Raw genomic sequence first — 26405 nt, forward strand, 5'->3', positions numbered from 1 at the left:
GAATACGATTTATAATCATACACTTCTGAAACTTAGCTCTTTGTAGAAAGCCACCATCTATTGTGACTTTTTATGATTTGATAATTTTACCTGATTTTAAAGTGTATTTCACTGTAAATATTATTTATGCTCTTAATATATACAGTATTTTCTTTTTTTTTTGTTATCTTTATTCTAATAAATTATATTTTAATATAAACTGGAACCTTCCGTCTGTTTCTTCAACAGTCTAGTCAGCGAATCGTATAAAATTTATGATGTAAAGTTTCTGCGGATATTACACAGATTAAAATGATCTTCTGAATGAGTCCTTGCATATAACGCAGTGGATAGCGTAGTCTCTCTCTCTCTCGTTTGAAAAACCATCTGGATTTCATTCCTTATCGTCAGCCGAAATGGGATAATTGCTTCTATTTGGACGAATGAACTTCCACTTTTTTTTCAAACAGTGGCCAAATTATTGTGTCCTATTAAAATGGAGTTACCTTCAAATATATTCGAAATAAACAAACACAAATCTTCTGAATGAAAATCTTCTGCATATAAAAACTGGAAAATGATGATTTTAATCTCTCCTTTAATCTCCTGAAAATGTCTTTATAATCATTCTCGCTCTTATTATAATCCTGCAATTCTATATTTGTTTATATTTACATAGTTAATATGCTTTAGGATTTGAGAAAGCTGAATTATGCAAATTATTGTTAAAATAAACAAATATACGTTATATAATTAAAATGAAAATTAGTTTACATGTAACTATCTGTAAATTGGTGTTCTGTGGTCGATTTTCTGTTTGCTGGACGAAAAACCCGAGTTTGCGGGAGGCAAAAAACCATGCTACTCTCACCTGAGACCAACTAACTCAGCCACGTTGCGAAAAAGACCCATAAAAATTCCTCATGTCATCGATGGGACTCGAACTCAGGACTTTTCCACCCCGATGTGGGGAGGATGGCGATTCTACCAACTGTACTACCCACAAGGGTCCTAACGCCGGGTGGAAAATGTCCAGATCCTGAATCTTGTCAATGGCACGAGAAATTTTTATCACGTTTTGCACTCCGTGGCTGAGTGAGTCTGTCTCAGGCGAGAATTGCACAGTTTTTCCTCCAGAAACTCTAGTTTCTGTCCAGTAAACTGGCAAACAGACAAAGAATACCCATGCAATTACAAATACAGTATACTGACATCTCATAGCTTTAGCTGGTTTGGTGTTTAACACACCTAATATCAGATCGCGCTAATATAATCCTAAAAGAACTGAACCTTAATTTGAATTACAACATATGGCATATACTAAATGGAAAAGAATAAAACAATAAATATCGCGAATCCAGCAAACTATGTAGCGGGTTGAAAGCAAGCTGCAGGATGTCAAATTGGACAGATTTGCTTTGCATTACTAGTTTCATGAAAATTAAAAGCAGTTCGTATAACAGTTATTAGAAGAAACCAGAAATTTTATAAACACGATGCCCAGAATAATCAGTTATCGCTTTTGAACGTAATTTGAAATGATGCATTTTAAAAGATTATTTGTTTTAGATTTTGAGCCGATGGAACTAAGGCAACAAGGAGTCTGTCTGTATATTGAGTGTATGGTTTTTCGCCCCTCAAAGCGGAGGTACGAAAATCCCGAGTTTCCAGGAGAACAAACCACACAATAGTTGCCAGACACCGACTAAATCAGCCATAGTGGAGAAAAAAAGTGATAAAATTTCGTCTAGTCAACACGAGACCCGAACTCAGCTCTTTTCCATATGGTATTGGAAGAAGAAAGATTGTAACCATTGTGCTAACCTCGAAGATGCATTTTAAGAGGAATGCGATCCATAAATTCACTTTATTTTGCCACTCAGCGTTTCATAATAATTCTTCGAGTTTCCAAGCATAACTTCCAAAAGAAACTTGAAAATTACATGGAAATGAAACTGCCGGCTCGGATGGATCGCCAACTACATAGCCACCAAGTATGATTCTGAACATTATAATAACAATGAAAAAACTTTCACACACACACAAATTCAGAATCATTTACTTACCATGGGCATGCTGGATTTAGACTTCAGAAGGCTCCCAAACTCTCTATTTACAGGCCCAGGAAGGTGATTGAGGTTCCCATCTTGCGTCGCAGCTGTTCCGTCTTTCGGTCTAGAACGGGGAGAATTTGTCCTTGAGGGAAACACAAAGTGGGAAATATGCTGGGGAAACTGCGGTGGGGGACTCCGAATCAAATGTTCGTGGAGATTATTTTCATTTTCGCGCACAACTTCTGTCACGTCACTTTCGATCAGTCTCTGCTGGTCCTGCTTCTCCAGGTGCGCAGCTCCGGAGAATGACGACGAACGGAGGTCACCGCTGTGCATCGAGAAGCGTTCCAGTTTCTGCTGAATGTACGGATTGTCCTGTCGGGAGAGTCGCAATGCCTCCATGTCGTCCTGGAGACTTCGAACCCTTGGAGACACCGGGGACCGCTCCGCGGTTTCGACAGACGAATCCTCATTACCGAGAAGTCCACGAGTCTCTGATAGATCTCCAGTCTTCGGAAGGACCCTCGAGTCGACTGACAGGGACTTTGAGTCGATATGTTTTGAACTCTCTGAGTCACTGCTTTCGTTCGTATCGTCACCGGCATCTGTGTCTCGATCCTTGCACTTCTTTCTGAAGATAAAAAAAGGGAAAAGAAAATCGCGATTCTGAGGATTCAAATTTTGATTATTCTTTAATATTTCTTAGTATTAGTGGTGACCAAAGCATGGAAGGAAGTCAGGCATTTGCTAAATCAGGCAAATAAACAAAATAATAACAAAAAATGAAATAATAAGAAATTATAGTAATTTTAAAATATTTACCTCTCCTGTCTTTGTTTTTCGGATTATGGCTAGGAGAATTTGCCTGTTCCTTATTCCCAGTAGAGTTAAAATTGAGTTAATTCGTAATGGAGTTAAAATGGTCAGAATGCAGCATGCGCGGTATATTCAATCGGTTTAATGTATTTTCACTGTTAGTGATGACTTGAAGCCATTTTGGAATTGGCGCAGACGATCTCACTGAAGCTCGTCGAAAATAGTTAAAAAAACTTCTCCTCTGGCTCGGATATACTCTGGGCATAATGCTTACTAGCAACTGACATATATATATATATATATATATATATATATATATATATAACATTGAAACCTACACTGCTGTCTTGGAGGAATGCCTGAAACCCGTTAATAGTGTGATCCCTAATAACGTCCAAAACTGCATTTTTCAACAGGACTGAGCACCTTGCCACACAACAAAATTTAAATTTTATGCTATTTAGATTTAATGATGAGTTTGTCTTCTTCTCTCACAAGGCTTAAAACATACTTACACCAATGTGTTCCCTTGTTTTTCTCCCTTAAGGTGCAGTCATACCTCAGAAATGCTGGCATTACGGTGTTCGACTGGCTGGGCAATAGTCCAGATTTGAACCCTATTGAAAATTTCTAGTACATAATGTCGTCTAAAATTGCTCCGAAGAAGCCAACAAGTAAGATTCAGCTGTAGGAGAGCATTGTAAGTGTGTGGTACCACGAAATTGGACAACCGTATATCCAGAAGTTGATTAACTCTATGCCAGCTCGAGGAGGAACAACAAAATATTGAGGACTTATTTTGTTCATTTACAGTACATAATACTATTACGTTAACTTTTCATTTCAGTTTGTACACGTAAATGCAATAAAATGTATGTTTGGTTTTGATGATTGCCATTTGCATGATTTCTCATATTTCCATTAATTACGCATTTTACCCTTTGGGAAGATATTTATGGCAATTAGGTATATCAGGTGTAGTCTTTTTATTGAATATACCCCATTTAACAAATGCATTTCGAACATTTCTGCAACCAACAATGCAGCACAAATTATTTGCAAAATTCACAAGTGATGCAGTTTTTTCGTCCGCCACTGTATATGCAATCTTTCTGTTAAGACGGGCACCTACCCCACTCACTTCAAAACAGTGAATGTTTTTTCAATCTTGAAAGTAGCGCAACATGCTCATTATAAAATTACTGTCCCATCTGTCTTCTGAATTCGCTGGTGAAAATTATTACATTAATACAAATACACTAATTCAGAAATACACTAATAGATTAATTCATAGTCGACTGACGATGGGACTACAACCTTGCTTTGGAAAGAATCTGTAGAGAATTTTCTAGCTAGATACTATTATGTCCAAATGACAGCGAGCCGCTAACCAATGAGTAGTAACAAATCATGACCATTGATGACAATTTTTCTACTGAAACCACGGAAGATCCGTTTACTATGGAGGAACTCCAGGTAGCCCTACTAAAGACCAGAGACAACAAGACGCCCGGTCTTGTTATCCCTCGATCTGCTTGAGGTAGACATTATTAAAAAAAATTACTGAGTATTTCGCACAGCGGCTGCTGGTCCTTCAACTATGCCTGGAGTACGGTATGTATCTCGTAATCTTAAAAGATGTGTATCTTTAAAATAATTCTACAAAGGCCAGACGAGCCAGTGGAAAAACCGAAATCATGCAGACCGATAGTCCTTCTGATTCTAGCAAAGCTTATGTGAGGTTACTTTACAGATTAGAGAAATATTACTCAACAGCCAATGTTTTGTCTCCATCACTGTTTGGCTTCAAGCATCTATGTGCAGCTGCGTGGATGCCTTATATTTCCTCTTAACAAGTGCCAGTAACACAACCTCGAAGTACTTCATGACCCTTACAGTCGACTTCTCTGGAGCATTTGATCGCATTTGGTGGCCCAGCATTCTTCAGCGACTCTGGTCCCCCAAGACCCCAAGAAACCTTTACGATACCATCAAGATATAATTTACCCACAGATTAGTAACCATGGCTGCTAGGTTCCAGCGACTTCTAGGCCTGTTACTTGGGTTTGCGCACAGGGCTCAGTCCTGGGACCATTTTTCTGGTCCATCGTCCTGTACGAGTTCCTTGTGATGGGCCTCTAGTGTGTGACATCCTTGGCCTTTGCTGCTGACCTGGTCCCTTTCGTCCACGTTGACACAAGGGCTCAGCTCGAAACCCACAGCAACCAAGCATTAAATAAACTACAGAAATGGACCTCCCTGCACCGGCTGCTTATTTCCTGGGAGAAAAAAAACCAAATCAATTCTCTTAAAGAGATCTCTCCATCTTAGAAGACCATCAACAATCAAGATAGATAATATCCCAATCAGATCATACCCGAAGTCATACCTTGGCATAATAATAGGTAGGAAGCAGACGTTCTGCCCACATCTATATATTTAGCCACTAAGATAAAGACGTATACAGCTATGATTACCCGGATCAGCAGGGAAGACTGAGAGCTGAAGAGAAGACCACTTGCGTACTATACGTGGCAGTTTTCCTGTCAATAGTTTGCTATGTAAAGCAGTTTAATGTGCCAAGACCACCTTGGATAGAAATCGAAGAAAGCTTGATTCAATACTATACTTTATGCTTCTTAGAATCACAAGAGGTTGCTGCATAACAGGTTCCTGCTACGCCCCAGGTCTCCAGGTATCTGGAAATCTGGGGCGTAGCAGGAACCTCTTATGCAGTGTCTCCATACTGGCCATGGGCTCTTTAGACATAAGTTATCAACACTTGGTGTTGAGAATGACGCACTATGCACTTGTGGTGAAGACAACACCGGGGAGCACCTCATTTACCTCTGCCCTGAATATGACGAATACCGGACCAGACTCATCACCAGAATCCAAGGTAACAAAGAAACATTGAACACCTATTTCTCACAGAAGAACGCTACTACACAGCCCTTACGGAGTACTCTGTTTTTCAAAGGAGACAAACTACACGCTTGAGAAATATCCAAATTGCAAACACGAATCAAGTTCTGTGACGGGATCTTGACCCTACTAAGACCAACTGGAGTACCGAAAAACTCTGAGACCCCAGTAAACTGTCCCCTAATGAAACTTGCTGACACTTCGATCAGAGTGTGGGATCATTTCTGGCAATCCTCTAGATTGCGGGATGGACATCTCATCCGCTATCTACACAGAGTATGACAAACTCCATTTGCTAACCCCAGCCAGGGTAAAATACAAGTAATCCATTCTGGGGTAAACTGCAAATCCCTTCGGGGGGCAGGTTTGATTCATATGGCGCTCCCATGGGAGCATGCGTTTCCTATGACTTTTCCCCCTGGGGCGAGTCCTCTTCCTTACTCCTCCCTGTTTCCATCTCTAGTAGGAGCCCTTTTCCGTGGCCTACTCTTATTTCATCACATTTTGACCCACCTTTCTTCCCTCTTTCCCTTTTTTTTTTAAACTTGGCCTTAGTCAGGAAGCTCAGGCCAGTCAGCGTATGATGGGCAACCTGGTTGACTTCCCAGTGGTGGTGACGAGGGTCACCACCACTAGTGGGACAAGGCAGGGGCCCCTTGTGGCCAAGTAGCTAGATACACAACAACAGACTTACACCACTACTTACAGACCAGATATTACACATTTTCTGGCTTTCAGAGAGATTCTGTATTCCTTCATAAAGTGCAATGGCGCAAGTGTGGGACACCACCACTGGTGTCTTGCCACAAAACACTATGCCAATATGATGGACTATTTTCAGCACTTCATCTGCAGTAGTCGACATGGCTTTACCAGAGGTCATTCAACTACCATTAATCTTCTCTATCTGGCAGCAAGGTTTAGATACCGCTGATATAGATGGACAGGTTGACGTTATCTGCACGGACATTACCAAGGCATTTGACAGTGTTCCACACTATCATCTCAGTAAAAAATTGAGTTAGTATGGAATACCAGACCCTCTACTGTCCTGATTAATGAGCTATATCTCCTATCACAAATAGAGTAATCATTGGACAGAAAATCTCAAGAGATTTCCCTGTCTAAAGGAGTTCCGCAAGGATCAGCTCTTGGACTTCTTTTCACGATTTTTGTCAATGACCTGCTGCACATTGTAGAGAGAGAGAGAGAGAGAGAGAGAGGTAGTAGTATCAAAATATTAATTTTTTCTGACGACGTGAAACTTTGCTCAACTATCAAAACTATACAGATAACTCAGGCTGCCATAAATTCTTTCGCTGATTGGTTTCTTAAATGGTCAACGTCAATCCTAAGAAGTTTTGTTGGCTTACATTCGCAGGACCAAGGAGAACTTAGTTCTTGGAAAACCAACACTCTGTGAATGGCATTCCTTTTTTCAGAGTTTTTGATGCTAAAGATCTGCGAGTCACATTTATACGTGATGCGATTTTGACAATGCATCCGGAACACGTTGAATCTGGCAAAAAAAAATGAATAAATAATAATAAATAAATAAAATAAAATAAAATTGGCTTCGTAAAAAGTCAGACATATAGGTTCAAAAATCCTCGGTTCTTTGCACTTCTATTTAAAGCAACTGTCCATCCCATATTGGAGTATGCTGCTCCGATATGGAACTCTCACAGTACAACCTGGATACAGAAAATAGTACACTGGTGTGCAAAATTTAAGGACCAGTCAATTTTTCACCTGTAGTTTCTCATAGGAGTGGCCTGGATATGGGAAAAGCATACTAAAAGGAACCTTGTGAGGTAGAGAAATGATGAAGGAGACAAAATGGTACAGAGGGACTTTGTTCCATCTTTGGCAGTGATGCATCTGTATCATGGTTGCCATTTTTGAATAAAGGGAAGAGGTGGTCCTCAATAGGAGATATGGCCACCCCTAATGTCGATGCAGGCTTTGCACCGCCTGGCCATATTAAAACAATGTTGTTGATAAGTTCTTGCGGTAACATCGTCCATTCCTCTGTCAGCGCCATCTTCAGCTGATGAACATTTTCTGGTGGGTGTGGGTCTACCGCTAGCGTCTCCCCAGAGCGTCCCATATGTGTTCGATGGGTTTAGACCGGTGGAACGGGCAGGCCAATCCATACGAACAATGTCCTCACTTTCCAAAAGCATACAACAGCTGCAGTGCAATGGGGGCGTGGCGTTATCATTCATAAACACGAACTGGGGGCCAATGGCACCTCGAAACAGACGCACATGGGGAAGGATTACCTCAGTATAGTAGCGTGCACCGGTTACAGTACCGCCTTCCAGTATCTGTAGTTGTGTACGTCCATCCAAGATAACGCCTCCCCAGACGAGAACACCTCGACCGCCATAGCGATCCCTTTCAGTGATGTTTGTGGGGTGATACCGTGTGCCAACCTCTCGCCAGATTAGATGACATCTAGAATCGCTGCTGAGACTGAATCTACTCTCATCAGTAAAGAGTACCTTACCCCATTGCGCTGCTGTCCAGTCCTTTTGTTCGCTGCATCACTGTAAACGGTGTCTCAGATGGGCAGGTGTTAAAGGGACACAGCGTACCAGCCGTCGGGCAAACAGTCCACCTTTGTGGAGTTGGCTGACCACAGTAAACCGCGATATCCTGCGGCCTGTGCAGCTGGTTTGCAATGGATTCCGCTGTCTGGTGTCGGTCCCTCTTGACCTTTAGGAGTATATAGCGGTCATCATTGGACGTTGTTTTTCGTGGACGACCACCACTGGTCCTTCGAACAGCTGTACCTGTGAAGGCTGGCCATGCACGTGAGACGATGCTATGGGTGATACCGAACTCTGCAGCCACACTCCTCGCACTTCGAGCTTCCCAATTATTGGACCTCGGGTAGAGTCATCCAGATGTTGTCTACTGGCCATTTCGTTGTATGTAGCACTGAATTCAATTGAATGTCAGTAACAATCGTGCTACCATTCGGTAATTTGCACATAACTGCTGCTTTTTATCTGTTTATGTGAGCTCTCTCATCACGATTCAAATTTTTGCATGTGCACCAGCTTTCTACTGAACAGCCACAGTTATGCAAATCGCCACGGGCTGTTTCGTTTGATTATGTGGTTGTAACCTTTAGAAATAGTGTTGGTCCTTAAGTTTTGCACACCAGTGTATCATTGCAAATGAAATTCATCCATTATCTTTTTAGGCGAAATCCTGTGTTCTATCACCGAATCTTCTATCCAAATCTGTGCTCCTACTTCAAACTCCAATCTTTAGAAGCACGGCGAATTGTCCTGGACCTTATGCGGCTGCTGCATCATATTTTCTCTGGAGCAAGTTATCTTCCAGATCTCTATGCAATCGCACATTCATTGCAGCGGCGGCCTCTACGAGAAGATTATCTTCCACATCGCAAGGTCAAGATTACAGATTTCTAAGAACTCTTTCAAAAAGAACAATGACACTTATAAACCAGCATGACATTGATCTTTCTCTGAACAGGAAAGTGTTTCACAAGGCTATCTGGAACCGGTTATCTGGTTGATGGATCGCTTTAGTCTTGGACTGACCTCGTGATAAAACTGTAACATCATTGCATATATTGTATTATTATTTATTGTATTACTTACTTTTAAACTTAATGTAACAACTTATGTTTATACTTGTACTGTGTACAGCTCTGTTGTACACTTTAACTGGGCACACGCCTGTAGTGTATATTAGATTTAATAACAATACTTACATTTCGGGAAAAGAATCTGAGTGACACAGGATGGCAATTCTCCATATTAGGATGCAATTTATTAAATAAGCTAATTCGATATTGTAGCGAAGGCATCGAATCCGTCCATTGACAGTCAGCCAAGCAAGACGACCTCCATAATTAACGATCACGTTAACGCAGGTGATTGCGCAGTAATTCTATAAAGAGTAATCTAATTTCCAAGTAATTTTATCATTGCTGTTATTAGTAAGGCTAACTTGCCAATCATCTGCCTTCTACAATTTCTCCAGTGGCGTTATTTGCAATTTCTGCCATTCTTAAACAGCGACACGCGCATCTCAAGGGAAATATGAAAGAGATCACTGAAAAAAAAACAACAACGCAATTTCGTATTAAAGCCATGATAGCCTCCCCATTTCTTATTCTCAAAGTATAATAAATATATACATTTTTTTGGGAAACGAATTTGAGTGAATATGGGCAGGAAATTCTCCGTATTATGATCCAATTATTAAAAATAATACCATACTCTACCAAGGTCTAGAGTAATGTTGGCTACATCTGCAAATCAATGAAGTATTTTATTTAATAACAGAATAAATTAATATTTTCTGAGAGGGACTGTCAACCATTCTGTTTACAATCTTACCAGCCATGCTTTATTAGATTGGGGGCTATAGGTTCCAACTGCCTTTGCCATATGAACCATATTCTCTCTCTTTGAAGGTGTTTTGAAGGTTCACCAAGACAACTGTGTGATGATATGAGTACTACAAAACGTCAAACAGGAGGATCAAGGATCTCTTTTCATGTGATTTATAATGGCAGTTGGCAGAGGTTGCAGCCGACACCATTAAACTATTACGTTTACACGTGTCCCTTTCTTGGATGCTAGAGCAATGAAATCTGGTTCACCCTTCCCTCCTGAAGAAAATGTGCCCTAGCCTTTTTTAGGCGCATTAGCAACTTGGGCCAAATTAATGTTTGTAAATTGCATGTGTTCTGTGTTTGCTGGTCGAAAAAACCCGAGTTCCCCCCCCCCCAAAAAAAAAACCATGCTACCCTCGCCTGAGACTGACTAATTGGGCCACGTTGTGAAAAAGACCCATAATAATTCCTCGCGTCATTGATGGGACTCTAACTCAGTTCTTTTTCACCCGTTATGGGGGAAGACGGTTATTATATCCGCTTTGCTACGCAAGAGGACTCCTGATCTAGCGGCCTTCAAAAATAGCGTAAGTGGCACGTGATAAACATCACCCCTAATATGTTGCTTCGGCAGCTGATCGTGCTGTTACTCGGTCTGAGGTGCTGCAAGTACACACCACGCAGAGATGCTTATCGAATACCGATTGACGAATCCAATATCGCCACTCCAAACAGAAATACCGTGCCATTGATGGCGTGCAGACGTGCGTGACAACAGACTTGCTACATGTTATGTGTTGCCGATAATGAATAAAATAAATAAATGCGCTGTTTATATCCGGAATGACCATAGATCGGAGTAGTTTAACAAGCGGACAAAATGCGAGCCCATTTACCATATTTATCAGCCATCTGGTCTTGAACGACGCGTTTTTGAACTCAAGTGTATACTCCAGTATCTTCGCGTTTGACCACCGGTTACAGCGGCCTTCTAAAGAGTTTAGTTCATACTTAGGCACACAACAAATCCACGCTACCTCGCCTGAGATCGACTAACTCAGCTATGTTGTGAAAAAGGCTCAAAAGTTGCTCACGTCATCGACGGAAGTCGAACGCGGTCGAACTCGGGCACCCGGTGTGGGGAGGACGGCGATTCTACCAACTGTGCTACCCACGTGGGCAGTTTATAAGTAATCACTGTTACAAGAATACAATCGTTACCGTATTTAGCAGTTGCGCGGGCTCGAACACGGTCATCTCAATTGTGTCTGCTGCTTAATATAGCTCTGTGGTTCGGCTGCGTAAGGCCCTTTAAGAGAGTTTGTTCTGAATATATCCATCGTATCGAACAAGGATAGCGCATGAAAACAAAGTGACAATGTTATTATACTGGAGTTGTTCTTCGCGTAGCATTCTCCATTAGCGGCGAAGAATAATGAATAATAAACTCGGAAAGTGGGGGGGGGGGGATCTGGTGGTTGAGGGTAGCGTGGTTTTGTTCTTCCTGAAACTTGGGATATTCGTCCACTGAAACAGCAAATCGACCGCAGAACACACGCAATTTACAGACATTATGTCCGGGCGCAATATGGCCCTAACTTGTTGATGCCCCTAAAACTCTACAACAACAACTGTCTGAAAGTGGCATTGCTGCGCATTATAATTTTAAAAAGGCCTTTTTAGTGCCGTCTATGCATGCGTGAACCAATACGTTTTGCGTATACATTCATTAAAATGCCATTTAACCTATAAATAGTGCAATACAAGGTAACTCGTTGTCTAGATAATGAAATACTATTTTAGTGGTTGAATTCTTTTATTTTTATTAATTTTTGGATAAAATTAGCATTAATTTATTCAGGATCTAGCAAATATTATTAATTTGCATTTTCAGCTTAATTAGCACATTGTATATCTTTGAGTTTAACGAGTGTGGTGAAGTTTTTTTTGAAGTTGAGTTAGAAATTATTCATAAAAGCAACGCATTTTATTTTTATAAATAATGCATTGCCCATATCACTAATTTCATGCCGTGAAAATGGACATATCCTGTTGTTGTTGTTATTGTATGGTTTTTTAGGCGCATCAGCAACTTATATGTCTGTAAATTGAATGTATTTTGTGATCGATTTGTTGTTTGCTGGAGGAAAAACCATGCTTGAATTGTCCAATGATTCTGTAGTGCATGCATCTAACTAGGAAAGATTTTTTTACCTGCTCTGCTTTTTATATTTAAGAGCTTTGCTTTTATACTATATTCATTATTCCAGTTTTAGTTAAAATACTCCTTCTCAATATTTACGGAATTTATTTAAGCTTTCTCTGTCTTCTTCCTTATTGCTTAAAATTTGATATTAAACCAACTGCATACTGTGTGCCGTATATTTTTCTATCATTAATCACTGCTCATTTCCTCTCCACCCTTCCAGAGAGTCAATATGTCAGATAATTGTGTTGGCGTCTGAACTGTGTTCTAAAACCAGTTTGTATGTTTTTACTTGTCTGATACCCCTGTTCTGACTCGTCTATCTTGCCCTCTGGGATTATTCTGGAGGGGAAGATACCTCCACTAAAGCTCGATTACTCTACACCGAGAAAGTATCAAATAAGCATCAACCAAAATTCTTCATTTCAATTGAGATCAACTGAAATCTCAAGAATTTTGGTTGGAATGAATTCCAGAATTACAACTTGAAAAATTGATTAGAGACTCAATAAAACAACATTCGTGGATATAAGCAAATAAGTGTGTTCGTAACAGGGCTGTCAACCTCTGAAAATTTTTTACGAAGTATGTAAAAGAATTTTGATGGTCATACCAATTAAGATGGCTTAAAAACGACATAAGAAAAAAAGTTTAACTATAAAAATTACTTTAAAAAGTTATATAAAAGCACACGCATTAATGCTTGATTGTACGCAAAGGTCAGTAAATCATGGCTTTAGTTGCTTTGTTGACTAAGGCCACGAAGCTTCGATATACCACGTGCATTATACAGTTTATTTGCCAATTTTCTGGATGAAAAACTTGAGTTTCAGGGAAATCAAAAACTAATTCTTGACCGAAAATGACTAATTCAACTGCAGAGGCACATATGTAAATGTCAAGAGACGTTCTTAAATGCCCTGGGTGATCGACCACTTCATTCATCCTTGACGTTGGTCATGCCTAGAAACAACCGAAAAATAGCGGAAGACAGAAATCAGTCAAGCGACGAAATCAGTTGCTCACTCCAACATGTCGTACATGATTGATCTACCGCAGCTTGTATTTACTGTTGGGTTCTGTTTCATTTGTATTCATTTCTATCCAAAAGAACAGCTTGAATCCTAAAACGGGAATGCTCGTATACGAGATGAATGTGCATATATTCGAAATTTCTTAGCGCTGATTTTTATGGATTTATGATGACAATTTATTACCAGATGATTTTATGACATTGTATCCGAATATTTTTAAGGACTTCACCAAACCTTTAGCTAGTTTTTACGGACAACCTGTAAAAACAGCTAAAATATTCTGTGGTGATGCAGTTTCACCCACGCAGCTGATTGTGACACTCCATTAATAAACGGGTTGGAGAATACGGAGACCATTCAAAGCGCTCATCAAAATTTGTGGGTTTTTTTATAGTCAAACGTGTATTTAATATAATAAACGAGAAATTACTAAAAATAAACAAGATTTATTTACTTGCACCACAGCAAACAAAACGAAATCCAAAGAATTCAATGGTTTTATCTTATCTTACCAGAATGTGTCGGGAACACGGAGATGACACATCATTCGCGTGTGTTATCGAACAAGCATTGGCTACGGTACTCTACGGAGAAATCACTTTCCCCACCCCTACCCCTTTCCTGTTGCTGTAGCAACGGTGGATTGATTATTGTTGGGGAAGCGGCGGAGAGAGAAATGCAACCTGTTAGTGGCATCGAGGAGTGTTGTTCTTTCTCTTCTTTGTTTGTTTTTAATCATTCAGAAGATGCAAAGCGAAATAAACAACTGCGTGAAAATAAATCATCAAGCAAGAAGTGCACATGGCCTTGCAAAGTTCATCGAATTCAAAGCGTTAGAGGAAGATAATTGGATATGCAGCACGCTCACTGCTATTTCGACGCCATAAAACGAAATCTAAATGAAATAAATAAAATAGATTAAACAAATCGAATAAAATTAATTAATTAAAACAAAATAAAAACATGGAAATAATATACGATAAAACAAATAAATGCAAAATGGACATAAGTACTTCAAGTTTTTAATAATTTATTACCAGAGAAACAAATTAGTGCGAAGCATCATTTTCAGTTCTCAGTAAATCCCCGAAATAGGTGAAAGGGCATCGTTTTGTTGCATATTATAGTGGGAATGCCTTCACAACGAGTTGCGTGGTATTGCACCACCTCGAATAAGCAACGTTTCTCCAGAAGAGAAGACTAATGTTGCTTATTCTCGGCGGATACCACCGCCCAGACGACACCGTTTCAAAGCTTGTTGGCTGCTCTTCGGTGGGCAAGTGGGTACAATGTCGTCCAGTAAATTTTCTGTGGGCTGAGGCTTTTTCACCAGCCCTAATTCCCCCCCCCCTTTCTTTAGTAATTTATTGCCAGTAACGGGTATTCTGGATCGTGTTAAAATGGGAAACCTGGAAGCATCTGAGGAATGGCAACTTTTCATGTAGTGAGTAAGGACGCCATTTTCTTATTTGCATCTGAACACTGAAAAAGGCTTAACATTACCTTGGAAGGATACCCCGTTATTTGCATCATTCGCGTACACGGTAAGGTTATGTATTTGGGGGAATAGAAATAGTGGTGTAACATATAAGCTAGGGGCAGAGGAGCTAAAAGTGGCTCGTGACGAAAATGGCGAGTATTATTTTTCAATGTGATATGGAAATTTCCATTAAGTATAAACAGACAGTTAGGAAGGCAAGTGGTGTGGTGTACGGTCCATGATTTATGGGGCCTTTGCTAGTAGGGAGAAGGACCTCATTATTCCGGTATACAAGATGGTGGTTCGACCACATTTGGAGTATTGTACTGAAGTCTGGAGATGCATAGAACTTCTGGAGGCAGTTCAAAGAAAAGCGACTAGATTAGTATTGAATGAAAGTCGATGCACACACGAAGAACAGCTTGGAAGGTGTGGGCTGTAAAGTTTGACAACTAGACATCTAAGGAGAAATCTGATAGAAGTATATAAAGCGCTGGAGGGATCGGGTAAAATGAATGAGGTCTGTTCTCCCTCTTAAGTGAAACAAGAACCAGAGGACACAAATATAAAATCTCAGGGAATAACAGACGGTTAGATCTCATGAAAGTCATTTGTGGTCAACTGATTCTGGAACGCTGGAGAGTCTGATGAAATTCAAAGCGGAATTAGATGGTTACCTTTTGAGGATGCAAATAGTGTGAATATTCTGTTTTATTTTAGTTAATTAATTATTTTGACTGATGAAGAAAAAGTCCCCTTCTTCGCATTATTTGGCCACATTTTTACTAATACATCCTGAAGAATCGATTTATCATTTATGACCACATGATGTCTGAGTTTTTAGAAATCTAGTCTCCACACATTATCAATACATTTGATACGGAGAAACGAAAATCACGCATTTTATGCTGCTACAAACTAAACTTCCAGGTCATGAGCTTCAAAGGTTCAGTTCTGAAGGTTTCTGGTTTGATTATCTTAATTTGAAATCACTGACCAGAAGTTGCCTCAGTCAGTGACCATTTCCATCTATCAGATACGCTACCCTTTGTACGTTCAACAAAGAAAGAAAGAAAGATAATAGGCGACCATACCATTCATATACTGCGCTCGCCATCTGAAAGGGAAGATTGCTTATTAGTGGTAAAAGCCTTCTGCACAGGAGGCAATTATCACGCCACGGCCATTCTCTCTGCATAAGTGGAAGGAATGTATTTGTCATATTAAATTAGTTTTTGTTTTAGCCTACTTAAGTGAACTTCTGAAATGATTTCTTTTCTATTCACCGAAAGAAAATTCGTTTTTCTTTTAAAAATCTGAAAGGAGCCACATTTATTTCTCCGTTCACACAAGAGACCCGCTCGAGGCTCACGTGCTGTTTCTCAGCCCGAAAATTTCCCATTTAAAATGTGTCCCATTCCGAGTCGTAAACTCACTGACGTGACGTCATGCAACGCAACGTTTCTTCTTTTCAAATTATGCGAAGTTTAGTCGGAAGTTTTGTAAAGCGTGCTTCGTATTGTTTTCGTTCGCGTGAAACATCTCATGCTCGAACCAGCGAAAAGAGCGCACGTCCTGAATATTTCATGCAAATTCCAAAGGAAATGATGGTTTTGCCAAATTGTCTTGCTCGGTAATTCCACTCCGAATGAAACGCAGCGAGCAGCAGTTTGTGAAGGAGCGCGATTTGAGTGGGTTATATTTTTTCCATAAGTTAGTTTGCATGAATAATGCACTTAGATACAGAAGATGGCGTTTGCAATCGAGTGGAAAGAATCACGCTGTAAACAAAAGGAAACCAAACAAAAAAAATCGTGAATTTTGACACCCTCCCCTCCCACCTTTTTGCACGAGCTAATCTAAGCCGCAGTTCGGTAGATACATACGATTCGAACAGGTATCATAAAGGTCAGGATGGTTTTGTTAGTCCGAACAGATAAGGAAAAGTCGGGCACTACCAGACATGTTTTTTCTTTCTCGTAATAATATACATTCAAACTAAAACGTTTAAAGTAAATTTTATCTTAATAATAATAATAAATGTATTGGTTCGTCTTTACAATGTGGTACCCGTTTTGTGAGTAGCAGTGATTGACGTGCTTAGCCCTCTATGGTTCGCCTTAGGGTGAACCATAGAGGGTTCACCTAAGGATGAAATCTGCCATGGCAGATTTCATCAAAGATATTTATTTAATGAAACATCTTCGATGAAAACCAACATTTTTTTTTCTATAAGCGGTACTTCCCAGCATGCCCCACCTAAGGGGACATTTCCGTACACAGTGTGGGGAATTCCCCGATAGTGATGGCTTTGATGATTCAAGGTTTGCAGGTTGCAGATATAAATCCTTTATCATAATTTTTGCTTGAGCATTTCTGGTGGCACCAGTTTTTAAATACTGCACACCGTGTCTAATATTCTTGAGGTGAGTCAATGAATTTCAGCAAATTCAAAATCACTCATTCATTAGTCCAATTCTTTACTAACTTTTCTGACGCCGACACACTACGCAAGCGCTAAAAATTATTCGACAACCCACCCAGAAATTTGTAATTATTTGATGTTCGACCCGTTTTGTTCCTTATCTTTAAGTTGATGGTAACTGCAACTGTACACGACTGCCTTTATTTTGAACCAAAAACATGTAAATAAAAGTAAGAAGGGTGAAGACGTGCCGTATTAAACACGGGGCTAAACAAGGCCATCTGAAATCGATTACGTGTTATTAGCTTTCAAAGAGAAAGAACGTATCCAGAGCTTAGCGACCGCTGATTATAGAGCACGTAAAGAAAATTAGGTCCTGTTAAAGGAACTGGGATTTGATCATCGTTAATATACGGATCAAAATTAAGTTCTGGACTTTTAAACGTTGAAGGTACTAAAGTTGCAGCCCAACTGACAACAATATTCATTTAATTTAGCTAGTAAATAAATGAAACGCTTCACAAGGCACGTAAATTGGAGCAATTCCAGTTGCTGTCTGATGCCTAGATTTCTGCCCGAATGTAGGTAAATTAAAACTATCTTAAAAAATGCCAAACTGAAGATATTAAACATGAATAATTGAATTACTAAATTAACAAAAGAATAATGCAGTCATGGCAAAAATAATTATAAAATCATGGTAAAACACAATTGATCATTTATCTGGAACCATCAGGTATTTCTCACAACAGAAACCATTAATAGCCAAACGAGTGATTTCAACATTCTATAGATGTCAGAATTTTAGCAAAGTCTTATCTGTTATTATCCCGTTAAGGCGATGTCCTACGTTCCCTTACCAGGACATTAATAACACTAATACCGCAACGACCACACTAAATAGCGAATGTCATGTTAAATTAACCTCTTACTTCACCTTTGCTTTTAGGGTTCTCAAGTGGATTTCTTAGGGTTCTCTTTTGAATCGCTTTCTTTTTTATTCACCGAAAGAAAATTATTTTAATAATCTGAAAGAAATACTATTTATTCCTTCATTCGTGTAACAGGCCCAGTTGAGGCTCACAGGCTGTTTCTCAGCTGGAGCTATTTCCCATTTAAATATGTCTAAGTCATAAAGTCCCTGATGTGGTATCATGCAATGCAACATTCTTGTTTTCAAATTATGTGAGGTTCAGATGGAAGTTTTACAAAGCGTGCTCAGTAAAGTTTTCTTTCACACGCTATTGAAAAGGGTGTAAGTCCTGAATATGTCATGCAAATCCCAAAATCTTTCAAAATTCTAAGAACTTTCGTTCTTAGATGCTTTAAACAACTAGGAACGATATAATAAAAACTCTTCCTGTGACAGAGAGGGAGCGAGACCGTAATGTTATATTTCATTTCTTACCTGCATTGGAAACTGCTGTCAACTCTGCTGTCCAGTGTTTGCTTGTTTCCACCGTTTGTTGCTGACCTGCTTGCATTACTCGTGTCTTTATACATTTTTAATCCAGGAAGCATTTGTCTCCTATCCAGGACATTTGATCACGCACCGATCCCTCCCAGGAGATTGCTGCTGCCAAGTGACAGGGTTGCGATGCAGTGGATTGTTGAGGTGTTTCTCTGAGAGGTGGGGCATGTGCCCTGTTTAAACTCGTCGAGGAAATATATGAAATATATACGATAAAGCGTGAGCTTTTCACGGTGTTTTCAAAGTTCTCACGCGACGTTTGTGTACCTATTACAGGACAAACAGAATGCATCGAGGTGCTCGTCTGGAGGGTAAAGAGGTGGACAAACATCTCGTGTTTTTGTAGACCAAAACATTAAAATTCCGTTGTTACGTGCATTGTATCAGGACTACTTGAATCGACAACAGTGTAAAACTTCGCACGAATTTCACCCGAGGAACCAAAAGATGTTTCGCAAGGGACCTTGAATTATGTTGCGCAATTTTCTCTGTTGACCTTGGACTCAAACGTGAATTGATTAGAAGATATACCAGAAAGCAATCAGAGTTCTGGGCTTGTAACTGCAAGAAGTAAACCCTTACTTGGAGTGGAAGAATCCATTAGTTTTCCTGGGATGCGAAAGGTTAAAATTGAGGGAATACAATCCCTCACTCAAAACAGATTGGATCAAAGGTAATATCCTCTTTGCAACGTGTATTCGATCTTAACTTAACTCACGATTATTTTTTTTAAAATGGTCTTTTTATATCCAGCAGAACCACATAGATCAGAGAGGTTTAAAACTAGTCATTTCACGATAATATGATTATCAATCGTATTTAGTACTCATGGGCATCTGAAACACGGTGAACTCGTACTTTCGCATTAAGTAAATTACTTGCTGGAGAAGGGGTTCGTTACCCTGAAAGCTTCCTGTTAGCGTAGCTTAACTTAACTTATTAAAATCTAGTTACTGTTTCCACTGGATCTGCAGTATTACTCTCTTAAATCATGGAATTCAGTATCACAGGCTCATTCTCCTTTAGAATCCCATTATGTTATTTTACTTGCTTGAATACAGTGCATAAAGAGTATTCGAAATCTCAAGGTATATCTCACTTTGTCTAAAGGAACCTGTTCTCTGTCTTTTAATGCACTACTCGAATAGCCTTTACCCGATGGTTTTCGGGTTAATGTAAAAGTAAAGCAGGGTACAAGGCGCCAGCAAAATTTTCCTTGGGCACGAAAACCCTTTCACCTTTGTTTGAAGCTGCTTAAATCCATAAACAAAGCCTACATTATTTCTTGCTTCAAAAAAATCAATCAGTTCTTCGTCTCAAATGCAAATTGCTGCTGGTCATCCTGGAGATACCCAAGGACTATAAAATGTGCGAAAGGAAAAACTGAAGAAAGAAAACCATCAAGATTTGGGAACTTGGTGCTGAATATTAAATGGTGTCATAAGCAAGACAAACTTACCAACATGATAAAGGCCTTCTCTGTTCAAGCTAGAATCGTGTAGTTTTTCATTCGGATCTTTTGGGGAATTTCTCTCTTAGAAAACTTAGGATGCATGCTGAATTCGAGTTATCCCAGGACCTCAAACGAACAAACGTTTTAGGAACAATCTGGCGTGACAAGTACGGCAGCAATACTAGCCTGATTGAAACAAATATCATGCGACTGTAAGACCTTAGCAGGCAAGGCGATTCCTTGGCCACTTTCCAGATACGAGACAAGTGAGTGAGAGAGAGAGAGAGAGAGAGAGAGAGAGAGGTTAAATTTTCGTTATAACTAGTGGCTACTCGGCTCACTGCTGCGGGCTGTACACATATCGATCTTCTTCCGCCATGTATGCTAGGCGTGTCCACTTTGGCTTGCGGTAGCCTGGGTGCTATAAAAAGTGACTCATCGAACAGGCAATTTCTCTTTGTCACGTGGTTCCAATTCTTTTTCGTAATTCGCTGGAAGAACTTAAAACGCACTCGACGCAAATTCGCGAAAGTTCGCACTCCAGATTATTAGATTGAATGACTGTGGTCATAAAAGAGGAGTGTTCTCGACTGGCTGAGGGCAAACAGTCCAGTCTTAGTATTTAAAAAATAAGTAGCTCCGATCGCCTTAAGAAAGACATCCGCTTTTGAAAGTCGTGATGTGAAAAGTACCAATCTATAGAGAAAACCAATGAGAGATTCGATATAGTTAGGGAAGGACGCTACGTGGTTGTTTTCCATTAAGGTTATTTATTATATTAAAACCACTCTTATATCACGTGGAAATTAATAATATAGTTTACTAGGCTGTTCACCTACATTACATTAGGGTGACGTTTCGGGTATCTTACCGATACCCATCATCAGACCAAGCTGCTTGACAGCCTCCTCCTGCTGATGTTCCAAAAAAAAGGTATGCACATCAGGTTTCTGAAGCATCAGCAGGAAGAGTCTGTCAGCAGCTTGGTCTAACGAAATGGTATCGGTAAGATACCCGAAACGTCATCTTAATGCATAGTAACATAGGCGAACAGCCTAATAAACTATATTGTTAACTTTCACGTGGTATAAGAGTGGTTTTAATATAATAAAAACCTCAGTGAGAGATTCTTCTCCTTTCCCCCAATACAATCTTGCTTTTCTCTCATGGTTTCGCTACATTTCACCATCTATAAAATTTCGTATCGCAAAAAAGAAAAGAAAAACCCCTTCGAGGAGGCGCAGTACACTTTTATACTTGGACGTCAAAGCCATAGGTGTTTCTGGGACCAATTTCGGCCGTGTTCAATATTCCCAAATACATACGATGCCATTAATTACATGCGCGGTGACATGGGATACCGTTCATATAATTAACGAAAACCTTTCGAATAGTGGGCTTCTACTTGGCCGGCTGGGAATGCACTTATCTAACAAGCTAATCGCTGGCTGACAGCGCACTCTCTACTAACATCAATATAACGCACGCTCCTCGCAGCAAACAATTCAGCTCATCGAGGTGAATTCCGGTTATTGACAAAGCACCTACTTATTAAATATCTGCGAAGTCCCCATAATCGAAATTAAAGGCAATTCCATCTCACATATGGTAATATTGTTCATTGGGTCACGCGTATAATCATCTTGCACAACCGGGGCGGTCTCTCGTTCACAGACTGTTTATTATCGTGTAAACTTCTAAACGCTTATGGTGACTCCTGTAGTAATGGCGTCTACCGTTCAACAAACTGCTTTTGCTTATCCCTCACCAAATACATGAGGTATAATCTAATCAGAACCAGAATAAAATCCTTTTTAGGTCTTGATTTCTCCTGTTTATCTCGTGTATCTGCAGTACAAATATTTTAGAATATCACAAAGACCATGGAGTGCATGACTATTGATTAGCACAGGTCCAACTGATTTTTCAGTGACAGTCCGGAGTTACCATACGTGCTCTCTGCCAACGTCTGAAGAAAGACTTACGGCTTTGATTACCTTCACCATTCAAAATTCAGAAATACACCCTTTCGGGAAGGGAGGAATTTTATGGGTTTCTTCGCGCGTATTAGAGTTATTGGTCTCAGGCAGGGGGCTATAGGTTTTTTCCCTCGTTTTCTCCAGGAAACTCGAGACTTCAACCCCCAAATCGATCATGGAATCCACGCAATTTACAGACATATATTGGAATCTTATAGGCTTGGACTCTTCAGCAGAAATTCTAAACAGCCCAACCCAAGGTCATAAAGAAGTTATTTAATAATCTCATCTGGTATAATAACCTCATCTCATATGGCAATTTCAATTATAGAAAATAAAACGATAATTTTTAAATAAAAAGGAATATTCCTGTATTATACTTGTGGATGCAAAGAAATTTGTCTAAGCGATAATTTTAATTATTCCGTTTATCTTGGAATTATAAAGATTTTTCTCCTGTCATTATTTTGCTTATCTCTTTTGTGGAGGCCCTGAGGAAACCGTGATTCGATGATTGCCGTTGAAATACAGAATATTGCAGACGAATGTTCAATGCGCCGAGAACCACAATCTCCATTGGTCCAAAAACGTCATTATGTGACGTATAGAGGAGCCCTCGTGGGTAGCACAGTTGGTAGGATCGCTCTCCTCCCCACACCGGATGGAAAAGACCTAAGTTCGAGTACCGTCGATGAGAGGAGGAATTTTTTTATGGGTCTTTTTTCACAACGTGGCTGAGTTAGTCGGTCTCCGGTTTTTCGTCCAAAAACCAGAAAATGGACCACAGAAGACACGCAATTTACAGACAATATACATAGAGCGATATGGTCCTAGTCGCTGATGCTCCTAAAACCCTACAATAACAACAATTTATAGAGGGGAGGGGAGGGGAGGAGAGGAGAGATGTATTCTATTAGATCGCTGGGTTTCATCCAGAAAACTAACCGAAGAATACACGCCACGGATGTTTGTCCCACTACCTTTTCATTTCTTTTTATTTCCGGGATAAAAAACCCATCAAAGTCTTCCCTGAGACGGACTAACTCAGCCACCTTCTGAAACGAAATTCAGCAATGTACATTTAGAATAATTTTAGAAAAAAAAACTTCAGTAATTTTAAATTTTCGATTTAAAATTTAAATCGAATTTTTTTAAAATTTGAAATTTAACAATCCGAGAAGACGGAACCACAATGGCAATTTTTAATTTGCAGTTAAAATTAAATCCTTTAATTGTATTTTTATAAAGTTATCAGAAAATATCTTGTCTTCAGGTAGAAATGGCTCCTTATCATACGTTAAAGGCTCTATTCCAGGGCATGCTGTCAATGCATCATGCGGAATATGCTTGAAAAAAGTCGTCTTAATAATGAATATTCGGTGGATTGGAGAATTTAAGTGTAACTAATATTGTCCCCATTGGATAGGGATCTCATTTCTCGATAATATTATTCCATAAGCGTCATATTTGTTTTCAAAAACAGTGAAATAAATGCCCAAAACTCTTTGTACTTAAGCAGAAACAGAAATTTGGCTTTTCCAAATTTTATTAGACCTGAAATATGAAGTATCAGATTAGTTGCTGTTGCTGTGAAATTTTGATTTTCATTTTGTCTTTCTATTTCAGATCACTTAATCGATTTCTACTTTGATTTTAATGTACTCCTACATAGCCATTGTTAAAATGTACCATGTTCATTCTTGTTTGTCCGACAACCTTTCATTTTTGCTGATGATTCCATCCTTCATAGAGAAAAATTAAGCACTTCATTCAGGACCGAAAGAAAAGAAAGGCGAAAGATGAGACTTTTTAAAGAAAGTAGCCCATTTGCCACGATGCCTAATATGATTTATAAACTTGAAGAACGTGTTATTCTTCGTCATGTACCAAGAGGAAGTGTGGTGTGAATGTTAAAGTACCTTGAACCGATGAAACCGTTAAGGCAGGTTCTCTGAAAGAAATCGCTGCGTTTTCTGAGCTAGAAGAAAATGTGAACAAACATATCATTATAAAAGAGCACTCAGACTTGTTGAATACTGCCCAAGCGAGACTGCCAATAATCTCTCCTTAACTGTTCTAGAAGTGGTTTTTAGAATATTTGATTATGTGAAAAATATAAGTGTTGATATTAGTTGGACTAGAATTTTTAGGTCAATGATTTCAATAAAATGGGATGAAAAGCGACGGATGGTAAATCCATTCTTAAGTGGAAAGAGTGATGCGCATAACAGCATTTGTATTCTATTGATTATTTCAACCACGTCAAATGTTAGTGATTTATAACAGGAGCGCCAAAGGAAGCGCTGAAGCTTGACGCACTTATATCAGTGGAAGACTCCTGGTGACGCACGTAAAAGTCACTGGATAATATAGGGTAGTTTGCGAAACGTAAAGAAAGAAAGGATGAAATTAAACAAGAAAAATAAATATTTAACTGGCCATAACAAAACTCGATATCGGCAACACTATCAGTTATGCTTGCTTAGGTATTAAAACAAATCTGGAGCGGTGAAGGATTCAGTAAATTTAATCTTATTTAAAATTTTTCTTGGTTATTAATTTAAGTTTTTGGTTTTCGAGATTTAATAGTTTAAGATCTCCTTTTTCCTGAAATACAACATACAGTCTGCCTGGAAGTCTTTCCGACAATTTGTGACTAAAATACATATTTGTCTATTCCTCCCGTAGAACAGTTTAATTGAGCATATGTTATTGTCCTCCACAGACGAGTCTCTCTCTCTCTCACATTTCTTTCCAGTACCACTCACGATTGCTGTACTAGATCAGAGTCTTTGCAGGTGGTACAGTGGTTATAATATCGTTCTCCCCACACTGGGTTCAAATGACGTGAATAACTTTTATGAGCTCTTTTCACTCTGCGGCTGAGTAAACTAGTCTCAGGCGAGGATAGCAAGGCTTTTCCACCCTTCAGGGTGGAAAACATCTGGGTTCGAATCCCGTCAGTGACGCGTGGAATTTTTATGGGCGCTTTTCACAAATGTGGCTGAATTAGTCGGTCTCATGCAAGGGTGGCATTGTTTTTTCCTCCGGGAAACTCGGTTTCTCGTCCAGCCAACAGAAAATCGACCACAGAACGCAATTTACAGACATATTATATAAGGCGGAATATGGCCTAAGTTGTTGATGCGCCTAAAACTCTGGAACGACAACCAACCGTTCAGCTAAACAGGCGCCTCCGTAGCTAGGTGGGCAGGAGCAGCAGTGCATAGCACACGCTTCTTGATTAGATCGGGGTTCGAGCCTGTGACCACCAAATACGGAGGATGCGGAAAGGTTAGGGAATGACCACCGTATATCCCCGGAGAAATATGGCCTTAGTTGCTAATGCTCTCAAAAACCAAATAACAAACAATCATAATCAGCTAAACATGCAAACTCAACAGAGAAAAATGCAATTTACGGACAATTCACACGAGTAGATGAGGCAATTCTCGAGTGGCTGTCATATGACTTTTTTTTACATCTTATTCGGCTGTTCTGGAGTATAAACTGAAAGTTTATTTTACTTTTTTTATAAAACTGAATCGGTACTGAAAGTACAGCATATTTTCGGATGTCACAATATCGATCATTCTGGAAGATACTACCCACATAACAGATTGAACACATCGTAAAAAGTATGCCCAAACCATAACACCGCAACCACAACGCTTTACAGTTGGGAGGTTAATTCTATTTGCAAACTTTCTTCAGGTTGGGCTACGCTCAGTCTTCTGGTGAAAATAGCGTATATACCAGGATTCTTTCTCAATCCTTCAAAGTCGAGTTCCCTCTCGCAACGCCATTGTACTGTCACTGTGCATTAGCTTTTGATGAAAGGCGTATTGATATCAATTTGTCCTTGGACCTCCATTTGATGTAACGCTCTGAGAACTGTATGTACACTTAGCTGTTCTTTTACATTCCCGAGTAACTTGAGGTTTCACAGAACAACACTTACCACAGTTCGAGGATATCTTTTCAAAATAAGCAATCTCCTTTCTCCTTGGCCAATGTTTACCTTCAGGGTTCCACACAATGATTCCGTATCTCTGTGCTTGGAGTTAACGGAAAGAGCACACAGGAGACTATATTAATTGTCGATTAGTTTGCTAATCAAGAAGCGCTTCATAGGAAACTGCTAATTACTCCCAGCTTACTGTAATTTGAAACAGGTACCAGATCGGGTAAATTTTCTTCAA

General features: G+C 39.5%; 1 protein-coding gene across 2 annotated transcripts in view; it reads right to left on the minus strand.

Annotated features, from left to right (window-relative positions):
* The window catches only part of LOC150089640 (uncharacterized), a 109188-nt gene that overhangs the window by 50425 nt on the left and 32358 nt on the right, over positions 1 to 26405 (minus strand). For both annotated transcript variants that reach the window (XM_090368703.1, XM_090368704.1), the window contains exon 3: positions 2046 to 2664. In XM_090368703.1, the coding sequence (XP_090224829.1) occupies positions 2046 to 2664 (619 nt within the window). The remainder of the gene's footprint in view (positions 1 to 2045; positions 2665 to 26405) is intronic.

Source organism: Mastigoproctus giganteus, chromosome 2 (genome assembly GCF_048544385.1).
Source record: "Mastigoproctus giganteus isolate SK-2022 chromosome 2, ASM4854438v1, whole genome shotgun sequence".
NCBI classification, from domain to species: Eukaryota; Metazoa; Arthropoda; class Arachnida; order Uropygi; family Thelyphonidae; genus Mastigoproctus; species Mastigoproctus giganteus.